The sequence below is a fragment of the Belonocnema kinseyi genome, chromosome 10, assembly GCF_010883055.1.
Source record: "Belonocnema kinseyi isolate 2016_QV_RU_SX_M_011 chromosome 10, B_treatae_v1, whole genome shotgun sequence".
Classification (NCBI taxonomy): domain Eukaryota; kingdom Metazoa; phylum Arthropoda; class Insecta; order Hymenoptera; family Cynipidae; genus Belonocnema; species Belonocnema kinseyi.
In genome coordinates this window covers 36,124,065-36,139,191 of record NC_046666.1, presented here as the reverse complement: position 1 = coordinate 36,139,191, position 15,127 = coordinate 36,124,065, and the positions used below count along the sequence as shown (strand labels likewise).

Sequence of the window (15,127 nt, the reverse complement as noted above, 5' to 3'; positions counted from 1 at the left end):
CTTTTTTTTTAAAGTTATAGTCATCATCAATTCTTTGAATCAGAATGTCCAAATAAGTAATTTTATTTTATCAGCAAATCGATTTCTAAATGCTTGGAAAAATTATAAATAAAATTTAACACTTAACTTGCTAATAGTTTTTTAATATTGTGAAATAATTTTGTTCTTGACATTTTGCTATCAAACTTAAATTATAAAACCTTTTCACACTTTTTAAAGCGGTGAGAAAAATAAAATGATAGTACAGGTAAAAATAATAATGCTAAGCACCGATAATTTCTTGTAACCTGTACCCAGAAAAGGATCTCTGGGAAAAATTTAAATGATTTAGGTTTTATTTTAAAGAATTAATTAAAAATATTAAAGATTTTAAAATGTCATCGAATCATCTGGAAAATTTTAAGAGAAAGATACTGAAAAGATTTCAAAGTTTTAAAAATAGTTTTAAAAACTTTGAATAAAATTTATATTTTGTCATACTTGGAAAAACAAGCATTTTTAGAATTTGATTTTAAATCAAAATATTTTTATTAGAAATATGAACTATTTGATTTTTAATTGAGAATTCATTTTATTGGGTGAAGATTCATCTCTTTGGTAGAAAAATTAACTATTTTGTTAAAATTCCTTTTCTTGTTAAAATAAATTTTTGGATTTAAAAAGGTCATCTTTTTATTTTTTATTCACAATTTGTCTTTTTGAGTTAACAAATTAACGGTTTTGTTGAAAATTATTATTTTTTGCCAGAAACTTAATCTTCTTGTTTGGCAATTTTTGTTTTGAACAAGTTTGAAAACTAAATTAAAATTTGAAAGCATTAAAAAATTGTCATGCAAACTATAGATTTGTGAATGATACGCAAAAAATTTTAAAGTTTGGACAGAATTTTCAATTGTTTTAAGATTATAACAAGATTTTCTCAAATTCATAAAAAAATTTCCAATGATTTTTATTTTGAAAATATAATTTTGAAAGAAATTAAAAAATGTTTTTATGAATTTTAGCCAGTTTAAAAGATCTTCGAAAATTTGTCTGTTCATATCAATTCAACTGTTTATAAAGATTCATCTCTTTGTTTGAAAATAAACTATTTGGCCAAAAATTTCTTTTTTTTTCGAAAATCATTTTCTTTCATTGAAAATTCAATCCTTCCATTGTTGGTTCAAAACTGATCTTTTTTATTTTAAAGATCAACTATATTGTGGAAAACTCTGATTTTTGGTAAAAAAAACTTCATTTTCTTGTTTGAAAATTTGTCCTTTTGGTTACAAATTATTTTTTGGTTGATGGTTCAACTATTTTGTTTAAAATATGTAATTTTTGGATAAATTCGACTGCTTTTGAATGGAAAATAAAGTATTCTTTTCTGCCATAATATAAACTATTACATTTTTTGTTGAGAATTCAATTTTTTTTGGTTGGAAATTTAACGATTTTTTTTGTATGCTTATATTGAAAAATAAAACTTTTAAAGAAAATTAATCTTTTTTAGTAAAAATTTAATATTTTTTGGTTAGAAATACAGCTGGTTGAAAATCCGTATTGTTTGGTTGAGAATTGAACTATTTGATTGAAAATGCATCGTTTCAGATGAACTGAACTGTTCTTGATTTTAAATACAAAATTACTGAGTGGGAGTCGATTTTTTTCTTGAAATTCTGATTTGAAATCAGAAATCTTCGAAAATCTTTTTGAATTTTCTTAAGAAGCTCAGGAAAATGATGTTTATATAATCCTTAAATATCATAAAGGAATAAACTTAAAAAACAAAGAGTTTTTTTTCAAACTTTGTACTGACAGTAATGCTTATTGTAAATAAAATAATAAAAATTTCTTACCTTATCAGGCGGAGATCCATTAGAAGTATGAAAGGTCTTGTCAACTGACTGAGGAATTTTTAGCCCGTCCATTTTCAAAAGTTTAGGTCCAGAAGGAAAAAAATTAAAATTCGAGTGAACCAGAAACCGACTTCTCCAAAGCTCCAAATGAACTGATTGCTTTTGTCCAAACTAAATATAGTTTAATTCATTTCAGAGAAAATTCTCGTATCAGTGGCGGCGAAAAAAGGCATCAGTCCAGCACGAGAAGGTCGTAATGTTATCGCACATGTGATAATTTGATTTCATTATTATTATCGTCATTGTTATTACAATTTTCTCATCTTTTATCGTCACTATATTGTATACAAATATTGATTACAGCATTCAAATCTAGTTTCACGCGGTTTAAAATTTATTTGATTTTTTACAGACTAATTCATTGTCATGTAATAGCAGGAAACAGTGCGACACGCGTGCTTATTGTTCGTTTCCCCTTTCACGAGACCGATCGGTGATTGTGCGTGCGTGTTTTCGTAATTTAAAATATTTTGTAATTATATTTGAAATTTTTTTTGCAATGCCAACCAATTCAAATTAATCCGAAAGAATTAGAAACAAAATCAATCCTCATTAATCCTTCTCTATCCTTGTTTCAACGCCAAATAAAATCCCAATCTCAAAATATATCTCAACCCCAAATTTAACCCGAACGGATCAAAAGAAGTAGTATAGCTAGGAGGGTACAAGCTCAAATTACAAAAGATGGCGCCTTCGTCAAAAGTTATTAACATAAACAGATGGTGCCACCAACCAAAGGAGGGTTCTGTTCCTTGCTAAAATACATGCAGTCGGTAAAACTTTTAAATCGTCAATGTATATTCCTGCTAAATTAACATTATAGGGTTCTGTTCGATGCTAAATTCGTAAAACAGTGTGGTTGGTAATTTGGATGGTTGATAAATTAAAAGTATAATATGCTGTGCAATGATAAGTCACCATCGATCGGTAAAACAGTTTATTACCATCAGTCGGTGAATCAGGTAAGACGGTAATTTTTATATTAACATTTTACCGTCAGTTGATAAGGTAGGGAGCTAGTTTTATCATCAGTCGGTAAAATCAAGAGGTGGGTTATTTTCATCTTGTAATTTTTCCATCGTTAGGTAAGACATGGAGCTGTTCTTCCATCATTTGTTAAAACAGGAGGGTCGATACTTCTTTATATTATCATTTGACCCTATATCGGTGAAATAGGAGGCCATGCTACCATCAGTCGGTAAAACAGGAGGGTTGGAATCTGATCTCGTACCCCCCCCCCCCCCCCCCCAGATATACTACTTGAGTCTGCCCTTATGAATATCGGAGGCTCATTCCAAAAGTCTTTTCAATCCTTCTCACTTCTTGAGAGAATTTTATTGTTTTATTTTATTGGCTTTATTAAGTTTATACCAGAAATGGAATAGTGAAATTTTCAGTTAAACTAATAAAAGGAATTTTTGATAAAATAGTTAAAATTTCAACCGAGTAGTTAAATTTTTAATAAAAAAGATCAATTTCTACCAAAAACACAAATTTACAACAAAATACATCAATTTTTAACGCAATAGTTGAATTTTTATACATAAATGGTAAATTTTTCACAAAAAATAGAATAGTTACATTTTATTGAAAAACAAGAAATGTTGAACAAAAAAGGTAAATTCTCATGAAAAATATATAATAATTTAACTATCAATTAAAAACGAACAATTTTCAATTATAGATGGATTAGTTTCATTTTTAGCTATAAGTATTTATTTTCTAATTTTGAACAAAATAGTACAATCATAAACCAAATGGATTTTTTTTTACCAAAAGCGATGAATTCTGAAGACATTCTGGGATTCTGAGTCTTACTGATTTTTAAAATTCTTTTAATAGTTCAATTTTAAACATTTACAATTGAAAACTCTTTAATTCTATAGCAAAATTTTCAATGAAAATTCTACAATTTCAATTATTTTCAAGTTACAATTTTTTTATAAGTTAGAGTTCTGCACTTTTAAAAAATTACAATATAAAGTTCTTGAACTTTTCAAATATAAAACTGAAAATTATTTAAGGTTCAAGCTTTATATTTTAAATATATGTAATTTGGAAAAATTATTTTGTATAGTCTAAGTTTGAATATTTACAATTATAAATTCTTTAATTTCAGCATCTGTACTTAAAAATGCTTTTACTATAAAGATTATACAAACAAATTACAAATTAAATAATAATTTTTCTATATTGGGCGATGCTATATTTTTCCAATGCATTTTAGCCTGCCTTATATCTTTTGGAACCACATTGGTTTTTTTAACCTGAGATATGGTTCACAGAGTGAAGCTATCATCGAAAAAAAAATTTCAAAATTTATATTTCGAAAACAAGTCTATTAAAAAATTTAAATGCAATTTTCAAGTGTAAATGTTTTCAAGTTTTAAGATATTTTGAAAATAAGATCTTTCAAGTTTTATTAAGAATTTTAAGAAAATTTGTTCTATTCACTTGAAAAATTTCGAAATTCTTAAAAAGCTTCTGAATTTTTGGTTTTAAATCATTAAAAAAATCAGCATTTAAAAAAATTTGTTACAGTTTAAAATTCTGTTATCATTTCTTCAAATCTTCTAAATATTGATTACACTTACTCGATATATAATTTTTAATTTTCTCTCAAAGTTCATTTTTCAAAACAGAAAATCATCAAAAAAATTCCCGTAAATCTTAAGAAAATTCATTTTTGATTCTTTAAAAAATTTAAAACTTTTTAATAATTTTAAATTATTCAATTATTTCATGATTTTTCTTGTTTTTTAATTTTACAAAATTAAAAAAGTTGTCTTAAAATCTTTCAAATTCTTTTTGAACTATTTTAAAAATCCTTTAAAATATTTTTAAATATTCTCTAAAAATTAGTTTTACAAAATAAAAAATAATTTGAATCTTTCCTAGGAACCTAAATCATTTTTTTATTTTCTTTAAACTTCACAAAAATTTTCAAATATCTTTTATGTTTTAATTATCTTTAAATAGTTTCGAAACTTCTAAGTACATTTAAACTAACTCAAATTTGCACTAAAATTGTTTATTACCGAAAATTTGTTGTTGCTGCTATTTTAATTTTTTTAAATTTTAAATTGTTATAATTAACTGCAATTATTGAAGTCGGAGAAAAAAGAAAAACATTTTTCGGTCCTCTCGACTGATGCAATTTTAGGATTAATTACACTCACAGATTAAAGAGAGATTGCCTATCTCTTTGGCCTCACTTTTTTATTTCGTTCTTCGTCAGAAAAAATAGATAGGTTTGAAATAAAATGGTAAATTGTTATATGGAACAGTAAAATTTTCAAATAAAAAAATAAATTTTTTGCACCACTTTTTGGTTTGAATTAAGTAGTTAAATTTTCAATCAAATAGATGAGTTTTTAACAGAAAATGTAAAAGTTGATACATTAACCAAAGTAGATTATAATTTTGAATAGAAAACAGTTAACGTCAGCAAAAAAATACTTTTTTCTACAAAACACTTAAGTTTTTGACTAAGAATTACGATTCAAAAAAAAATTCTGCCAAAAATAAAACAATTTTCAAGCAAAAAACAAATTCAAAAAAAGAATAGTTTAATCAAGAAATATAACTTTGTATGAAGAAGATTAATTTTTTACTAAAAAATTAATCTTTAATGAAATACATGAACTTTCAATTCAATTGTTGAATTTCCAAGAAAATAGTTTAGTCTTCAAAACAAAAGATGCATTGTCAAGCAAAAATATTAATTTTCTAAAAACATATTCCAAAGCCTAGTTCAGTCTTCACCCAAAAAAATAAATTTTCTACCAAAATAGTTGAATTTTTAAACAAAAAAAAAAAAAGAATTTTTAACAAAAGTTTTAAAATTTATAACCAATCATGTTCTGACAGTTCACTTGGAGAGGGAGAAACACGCAAATAAGCATGATAGCGAGCTCACTTCAAACAGCAGCAGGCCTCCAATGCCTGATGAAGCCATTGGGACTAATCGGATTATTTCGTGTAATTATGAAATGAGGATTTCATTGACAACGGCACCATCTGGCCTATAAATTTATATCGCAGAGTTATATCACGAAATTTTTGGAGCAATATTCTTGAAAAAGAGCAGTGTATATAAATTATTTTTAATCAAAAATGTTATAATACGGTTGAAAGTAATCAACTACTATAAGATTATTTGTTAATATTTCATTGAAATCCTAATTATTTCGGAATTAGTGCCGCTGTCGCAGCTACCTAATGGGCTTCAAGGCTCGACAAAGAAAATGAAAAAGAAGAAGTGATGGATATATACAGAGAGAGAGAGAGAGAGATAATAACTAGAAAGTGAGGTCTGATCAAGTTCAGAGTTCGGAGTCCCACTGTAGTGCTTTGAATCTACAACTGTCAGGTCTTGACGTGAGAATAGTAAGAACTGTGTTTTTCGTGCAAAGTCTATTATTTATGAAAGGAAGTGATTTTATGTTAAAATACTTCTTCGTTCGTCTGTTTATGAAACTGCGTCGCATGCGCGATTAAGCAGAAGTGCGTCTTTCCGGCTCCCCACTTGAAGATTTGATGTACAGTGTTTGGTCATGTTTAGTCGAGTGAGTGAACGAGTATTTGAACCGATTATTGAAATGAAAGCTTACCTTTTAAACGAGATTCTCAGCAGCCGGCAAACGTATAACCTGTCCGACAAAATCTTAAAACAAACCGCAAAATTCATGGTGGTGTATGAAGGGCCTGGTTTAATTGTCAAGGTCATTTGGAATGGAACCTATGTGATAAAAGACCCATAAACATCAAGGATAGAGGAATGTTTTATACCAACTACATTCGTGAATACAACGTATAATCAGGCAAACGTGTCTACAATGTATATGTTCAGTCTCTGTCTGTTTGAAAAACAGAGAGAGAGAGAGATGAATAATTGGGAAAACGTGTCTAATATCTACGTTCAGTGTCCGTTTGTGTGTCTAAAAGATGGAACCTTCAACTCAAGTTTTCTCCTGTCATCAGCTGAACAAAGCAGATGTAGAGATCCAGACTAGGGAAGAAAGTGACACTGTAAGCAGAAGTAAAACAAATCAGCTTAATTCTTAATTGGACGTCCCAGGGTACTTAAAAATAAGAAGAGGCACCCAAAAAGAAAATGGATGAAGGTAAGCCTTGCTGAAACAAGGTCAGACCCTATACACCAACTTGTAGAAACAAAAGAACGAGGTACCGAACCCAAGGACACTGACTTAGTTTTTAAGCTACTGGGAAACCCAAAATAATCAAGTACTCTAAGCTCCTCCTAAGAGCAATTCAACCAGACATGGTTAACACTAGAAGGGTGGAGATCTCGGACCTCCTATAAAGAGGTCTGGGATCATTTTTATTCCTGGGAAAATTTCTTGCTGTTGTATCACTGACAACTACAACAATTGATTGTGCGGGACTCTGATGATAATGTAAGCTATAATAACCGATACTGTTCTCCAGATATTTAAAAAGTTATTTATTTCGATTTAATTTCTGTGAGATAACCTTACAGTCAGTCGCTAAAAATTCAATAAAAGCTAGGAAAAATGCAATAGTACGTTAATTCATTCTGCTAGAGCAGTTCTGTTTACGCTGTTGCTTCCTTTTAATGACTGCGCAACGCTCTGCGTTGCAGAGTGCGGTTGGCTAATGGGTGCTCGATAGAGTCGTGATAATCTCTGAAGTTAGGAATGAATTTATTGATAATTGTGAGGTGATATATGTCAAATGGGCCTGACAAATTTAGAATCAAATTTTGGATGCTAGCTAACACAGAAAGCAAGTGTACGTGTAAAGCAGCTCCTAACGTGCCCACACAAGAAAATCCCTATGCAGTATGCTGGAAACAGCTCACGCACGAGCCGCCCGTGTACGGACACAGAGTATCAACCACTCATGTGCGATCTGTCGCGCTGCTGCGGCGCGGGCTGGCTACATAGCGTTCACATATCGGACCGTTGCTCGAGACGCAAAAGTTGTCGACGTTGCGAATTTGTTTCGAGTGCCGGACCGATAGGTGACCGGTACATACCCATCTCGCCCCGCAGCAGCGCGACAGATCTTGCAGCTTTACCTAATTTATCAGCTAAAAAGTACAAGCATTGTGGGTACCGTCAATCGTGCCCGACGAGAAGTTCCTAAAGTTGCAAAGGTGTCAATGGCTCCTCTTCACTGAACAATAATTCTTTAAAAAGATGACACTACGCTTACTGTTTATCAGGGAAAAGTTTCAAAGAACGTGATTGTGTTGAGCACCTTACATCCAAGTGTGTACATATCAGATGGCGAAAAGAAGCTCCCTGAGAATACTTAGTACTACAATGCCACAAAAGCAGGAGTCGACTTAGTAGACCAAATGGCACGCAAGTACTCCACGCCGGGGTAAACATCTCTCGTCACCAGTTCTTGCTCAATTTAGCATCAGAACTTACCCACAACCAACAATCGCAAGATTCAAGGATCTCATTGTGAACTTACCTGATGCCGCAACTGCCACATCCTGAAGAATTGCAAAAGAAACAAAGCATCTTCTATCTGCGTCTCCTCTAAAAAGCTAGTCTGCAGCCAATGCGTGAGCCAGCAGTTTGTTACTAACGTATCCTGCAAATCAAACTTAAATGATTTATTTGTTCACTAAAAAGGTATATATAATAACAATGACACGGATACAAGGTTTGTATGACGTAGTCTATGCCGAATAATGAAAAGTCATGAAACGTCATTGAACTCAGTAAAAACAATACGACACAGTAGCGAATTTGCAATCGAAAAGTATCAAAATGATCCCTTCCGTCTTTCTAGTGTTGAAGCGCTAATTACGAGGAAAGAAGTGTTAAAGAAAATGAAACTTGAGTAAAAGGCACTGTACAACGAGAAGGATGAAAACCATCATTTCGAATTCTACACCTTTCAAGAAGAAAGGCAGGAATTGAACAAGCTTTCTCCGGATCTCAATAGCAACTGCTAAGGTTTTGAGAAGCCTCCTAAGCAAAATTTTTCTCGAAAAGGGGGCGGATGTAAAAGTTGCGATCTGCAGGAGACCTGAGTATAAATATACTTTTGATACGTAGAAATGATGAGAGGTAGGCGAGGGCCGACTAATACAGGCAGCTACTAGTAGAAACTGCAGGACGATAAGCTCGTGAGTGAGCTCATTCGAAACGGCTTTGAGAAAACGAAGAAATAGTAGATCGACACCAGCGGATAAACGGCCTGTTATTCGTTCGAGCGGACCCTCGCCAGGTTCGACTTCTCTTCGGGGCTGCTGTAAGATAAGGGTAAAAGACGCATACCTTTCGATGGGGAAACATGGTATCTTTTTTATGCACACATGGTTCACGCTACTCCAGCTGCCATAATTTAATTAGGGTATGCCACCTCGGCTTCGAAACCTATGTTTTGTTTGTTTTTTGGGTACGCCACCTTAGATCTAAAGAAACATAAACTAATATCAACTTGGTTCGCTATCTCAGCTCCAGATTTTCATTTTGATTGTAATTTTTTTGGTCACTACGTCGGGGCTCTAGGCTCTGATATTTAGCCTATGTTGAAATTGATTAATTTAAACATGTTTTCTCCAGTCTAAATCCTAGTTCGCAACCCAGGCATGGGTTTGGTTTTCGATTCACGGGCAAAAAATGTATGCTATCCAAGCTATTGCTCGTGATGGGTCATTAACAGAATACGTGCTACATATAGGGGTGGATGGGGGTCTGCCGAAGTATCATTTTTCATTTTAAGACTAATGGAAAAGGTATCACGCAGGGGTGGGGATAGGGGGTCAGAAGTTCCTGAAAAATGTATCAGGAATTTTACGAATTGTCCCTGAGTATACCTCGCTGTACGCTGTTTAGGCTGCCAGATTTAAATCTAATTTGCTTGGCGAACGCTATTCAAGCGGCCGAAACTAGAAACAATTCTCTTTTGCGACGTACGCTAATTAAGCTACCGTGTTCCTGAAATACTCCCATAGTAAGACTGATTATCATTATGTATGCATAAATAATATTAACACCTTCACAAAAAAACTACCAGGGACACTCTTACTCCAAAGATACAAAAAGTTCGGGAATCGGGAACTCCAGAGTTACGCGCGTAAAAGGGGCTCCCAATTCTACGACGTTTAGAGGGGTAGAGGGAAAAAATTCTGATCTATCCTTTGAGGTTAGGATGCTCGTATCTGTGAACTACTCGCATATTTGGAGCTCGCATCTTTGGACTTCGAGTTATCAAATTCATGCGAAAAATGTATCAATGAATGCAACGTTTTGATACCTTTATTCATGATCAACTTGATTCAGATTTCGTGATCAATTATCTATCGAATAATTTACTAATTACATTTTATGAGACTTGGAACGAGCAAACATAAAAAAAGTCTAACATGTTTTTTTTTTGACAATATTGAAACTAGGATGTAAACTGACTGACTGCCTGTGGTGACAGACGATTTTCCTATTGAATGAGCATTAGAGCCGGTTGAGAGAAACACCAAAAGTATTTCCATATTAAGGAGTTGGTTTTTAAATGTAATCTTAAATTCCTTGCATTTGACTTTGTCTTGCGATAAAGAGCAAACTATATCACCCGTTGATAATGAATACACATATGAATGCAGTAATCATACTACATTACAACATCTTCTTCACCTGCAATCGATGACCTCTCATTATTACGCGATGAAGGCCTGTTACAATCTCTAAAATTTCGAAAAACATGACTCAATTACATTTTAATTAGCTGAATCAATTTCCTGATATAATTTACAAAAAAGATTAGTAAAATTGGTCTACCCGGTAATAACCCGGTAATATTTAATTTCTTGTAATTGTACCGGCAGGTAGCCTCACAGAGATGTCTTCTATTCCCCAAAAGTGTTCAGTTTATGAGATTATTTACTTTCTTCTAACAAGTTCACGAAAAATTTGTAATAAATTGTTTAAATTTCTTTATGTGGAATATAAGTTTTGAAAATGTAATTTTAATCAATTCAATTCCGCCTCTCTAAACTTAAAATTATTTTAATTCACACGTTTAAATAGATTTCTTTGATGTATTTTTTAAGACGCTTAAATAAATTATTAAAATATAAATAAATATAAATATGAATATCCCCGTTGGGGGATTTTTAGACGGAGTCAAAATCACGTATTCATAGGAGTACAAATTCCTAATTTTTCGGAATTCAACGTTTATTATTGACAATATTGTCTCTAATGAAGGTACTCTTGAAGTGAATGAAAAATTACCAAAGTTGTCAACAAAAATTGAATGAATTAATCGATTTTTGTCTATCTTTTTTTAATCATCTCATCATTATGTAATGTATCCAATGCAGCCTATCAAGGGAATGTGATACTTACAGTTTCCCCGGCTTTTTTCCACAAAAATGAAAAATTTTAAAAACTGAATTCGGAGATGCTATAAAATATCATCACGGGCGTCCCCGAACTCTTTTTGAGGGATACTAACAAAAAATGTATTGTGCCAAATAAAAATTTTATGCATATGCATTATTTTGAGGTTGCGTCGTTTTTCATCTCCGCCTTTCCGATAATCTGGAAGTTATTTACGAAATAAACTTTTTTTATTGCCTGCAAACAAGGTTAGTTCCGGGAGATTAGTTACTATGTATATTGGTAAGTGCAAAGTTTTCGGCCAAAAATATTGTGTAGTTTGGAAGTAACGCTCAGGTAAATTGTAACACACATAACCTCGAAATATACATGCACGTTGTTAGCAATATCAAAAATTTTTTGATTAACAAAACACAAAAAAGTGTGTGGGGACGTCCGTTAGTATGTTCGCTATCATTGCCCAGATTTTGAAAGCAAAATATTTCTTATCATAGGAAAAAAGCCGGAGGAATCTAACACTGAAAAAATCGATACTATTTCCTAAGCGCTATGCAAATTAATCGCATCTTGTTAAATTAAAACTTTTTTGAATTAATCCACAAAAAAGTGTTTGGGGACGTCCGTTATCATGTTCGTTATTATTTCCAAAAAATTTAAGACAAAATATTTAATATTCTAGAAAAAAAGCCGGGGGAACCTAAAACTGGTGAAATCGACAATTTTCTAAGTATCACATGCCCTTAAAATTAATTCCTTGATGTTTTAATATTTTTTTATTTTTTTCAAACAGCTCTAATCCTCTAACTGTAACAAAAGGAAGGTCGGATGAGGCATGTCAGGTAGTGGTGGGAATCCAGTATCGTCATAAAATATTACGCGAGACCCTCCGCTGTTTAATCCTCGCAACGGGTAGCGCCTGTTTACAGTTCATTATGGGTACACTCCGGTGGCGATTTGCTCGTTCTCAGGTGCATAAAATGCATGATATTTTTAATTAATTAAAAAAACCAATACTATTTTTCGAAAAAAGGGCTGCAAGTGGGATTGCATGTAGCCCTTTAGATTATTTGGTTAAAATATTACGTTAAAAAATCCATAATTGTAGTAGAAAGTTGTAATTTGTAATACATGGACTAAAAATCAAGCCCTAGGAAATGCCTTAATGTGCGAATTTCACATTTTCTAGATCTGATGTTTAATAATAAATACCCAGACGAATTTTCAAAACGACAATAGACATCCGGGATTTTTCATTTTTTCTTAGAAATAGAAATATCTTTATTCATATTACAATATTGTGATATGATTTCGAATTTAAACTGATAAAAAAGTTTTATAGTTAAATTCTCATTCAAATAAATTATTATTTTCCTGGCCATATATAATTGAATTTTCATTAAAATAGGTCAATTTTCAACCAAAATTTTTTTAAAACAAAATTGTAGAATTTTCTACACAGTAGAATAATTTTTCCCAAATAGTTCAATATTTATTAAAGAAGATTTATTTTATACAAAGAAGTAACAAAATATCAACAAAATCCATGAATTTCCAACCAAAAAAGACAATTATCTTTTACAATAAAATAGCTATTAATATTATTAATATTATATATTATATGTTATATTAATGTAATTAATAATATTCATTTGACAAAAGTATTGTTCAACTATAAAAAAGACGAATTTTCCAGAAAATAGTTGTAAAAAACAAATTTTCACAAACTAATTTAACTCTTCACCCAGTTGTTGCGTTTTTAAATCAAAAAGACAAATTTCTCTCTGACAGTGAAATGTCTAAGTTTTCATTTCAAAATTTTAATTTTTAGCAAACAGAGAAGTCGAATATTCCAGAAAATAATTTCACAAAACTGAGATTTTTAACAAATTATTTCAACCTTGATTCAAAAAAGCGAATTATCAAAACAAAAATTACTTTTCAACAAAACTGTGGAATTTTCTACAAAGTAGATTCATTTTTCAACAAATAGTTGAATTATGAGGGAATCATCAATTATCAATGAAGAAGATTAATGCCATACAGCAAAATAAAAAACGAAATTGTAACAAAAGACATAAATTTTCGACAAAGAAGCAGGAATAAAAAAAGGACGAAAAATAAAATAGTTACATATTTAATTCAAAAAATTCATTTGAGAAAAAATGTCCTCGAAAATAGATTTAAAATAACAAATTTTTAAAAAATTAGTTCAACTATCAACCAAAACATTAATTTTATAAAAAAAATAACTAATTTTCTTATGTACAGTTTAAGAAAACTGAATTTTGAACAAATTATTTCAACTTTAAACCAAGGAGTTAAATTTCCAATTGGTAAAGAGCAATTTTCAACTGAAATGGAAGATTTGATTTTTCATGCGAAAAAACTAATTTTCAACATTATAGTTAAATTTTCAACAAATTAGATTAAATTTCTATCCAACTATAAGAATTTTCACGCTGAAAATATGAATTTTCTACCAAAATTACTTTTTAACAAAGTTGTGGAATTTCTAACAAAGCAGATCAATTTTTCACCCAATTTTAAAAATTTTTTAACAAAAACCATAAATTTTCAACAAAGACAAATAATTTTCTTCACAAAGTAAAACGAAATTTCTACAAAATACATGAATTTTCAACAAAAGACACACATTTTTCCTACAAATAAAATAGTTATTAAGTAAAAAAAAATTAAAATTTAAGAAATAAAATTTACAAATAGTGCATTGTCCAAAAAAAACCTTTAAAAGTTTGAATTTTTGACAAATGATTGCACGGAATTCACGAAATTCAAAGAATTCATGGAAATAATGGAATTCGTGGAAATTGCCGAATTCACGAAATCTACAGAATTCCAGGAAAACATGAAGTTCACGAAATTCATGGAATTCACGCAATTCATGGAATTCACGTAATTAATGGAATTCATTCAATTCACGTATTAATTTTTACCGACTGTGCTATACGATAGCGAGACATGGACCCATCAAGAAAAGGACAAGATAATTTGAAAAGATATATTTCTAACTAAAAATAATATATATTAAATTGTTCAAATGAAAAAAAAAGTTTAAGCAAAAAGAAACTAATTTTCAACAGTAGAGTTGAATTAAAAACGAAAGGAAGAAATTGTATCTTAAAATAGTTAAATTTTCAACCCAAAAGGACAAAATTTTTAACAAAGCAGTTGAATTTTAACGCAAAAAGGGTTTAGGGCGCGCGACGGTTGAATCTCGCGCTTCGCGCTCGATGATGGGTTACTACGCGCTTCGCGCTCGGATATTTATTCTTTGCATTTAAAACGCTTGAAAAAAACTTTATTAAAAAGATTTCTTTTAGACGGCAGTATTTATATGCGTCTTCATATTCTGATTTGTCTACTTAATTCATTATAGTCAAAGATTAAGTTTCTCAAAGCTCTGTAGGCTTTGAGGTACATATTCTCATCGTGACACTCGCGCTGCGCGCTCGATTTTCGACAGACATTTTTAAACAGGTTTTGTTGAATTTTTTTTCTCGTCACTTTCTTCGTTTTTCCACACATTTATTTTTTATTTTATTTTTTTTTCAATCTTATTTTTCACGAATAAAACAAAAACTATGCGTCCTATCAAAAAGTGATTCCTAACGAAATTGTAGATCTTTTTTGGGATACCAATTTTTGTTAATTCACCTTTTTTCGTATCCTACATAGTTTGTGTACAAAATCGAATTTTTTATTTTTCATTATTTTTTGTGCAATCAAAATTTGAATTTTCGATTTTTGAAGAAAATCCAAAAAATTGTTATGATAATCTTCTTCTTTATTCATAATGTGTCCCCTAAGGGTTTACATGACTTCCATTCCTTACAATCTTTCCGTTTACATCTATATATTTTT

General features: G+C 30.7%; 1 protein-coding gene across 1 annotated transcript in view; it reads right to left on the bottom strand.

Annotated features, from left to right (window-relative positions):
* Positions 1–2,012, bottom strand: part of LOC117181809 (protein henna) — a 28,270-nt gene extending 26,258 nt beyond the window's left edge. Inside the window, exon 1 of the mRNA XM_033374779.1 lies at positions 1,839–2,012. Coding sequence (XP_033230670.1) covers positions 1,839–1,910 — 72 coding nt within the window. The 5' untranslated portion in view covers positions 1,911–2,012. The remainder of the gene's footprint in view (positions 1–1,838) is intronic.
* Between the last annotated feature and the right edge of the window lie 13,115 nt (positions 2,013–15,127).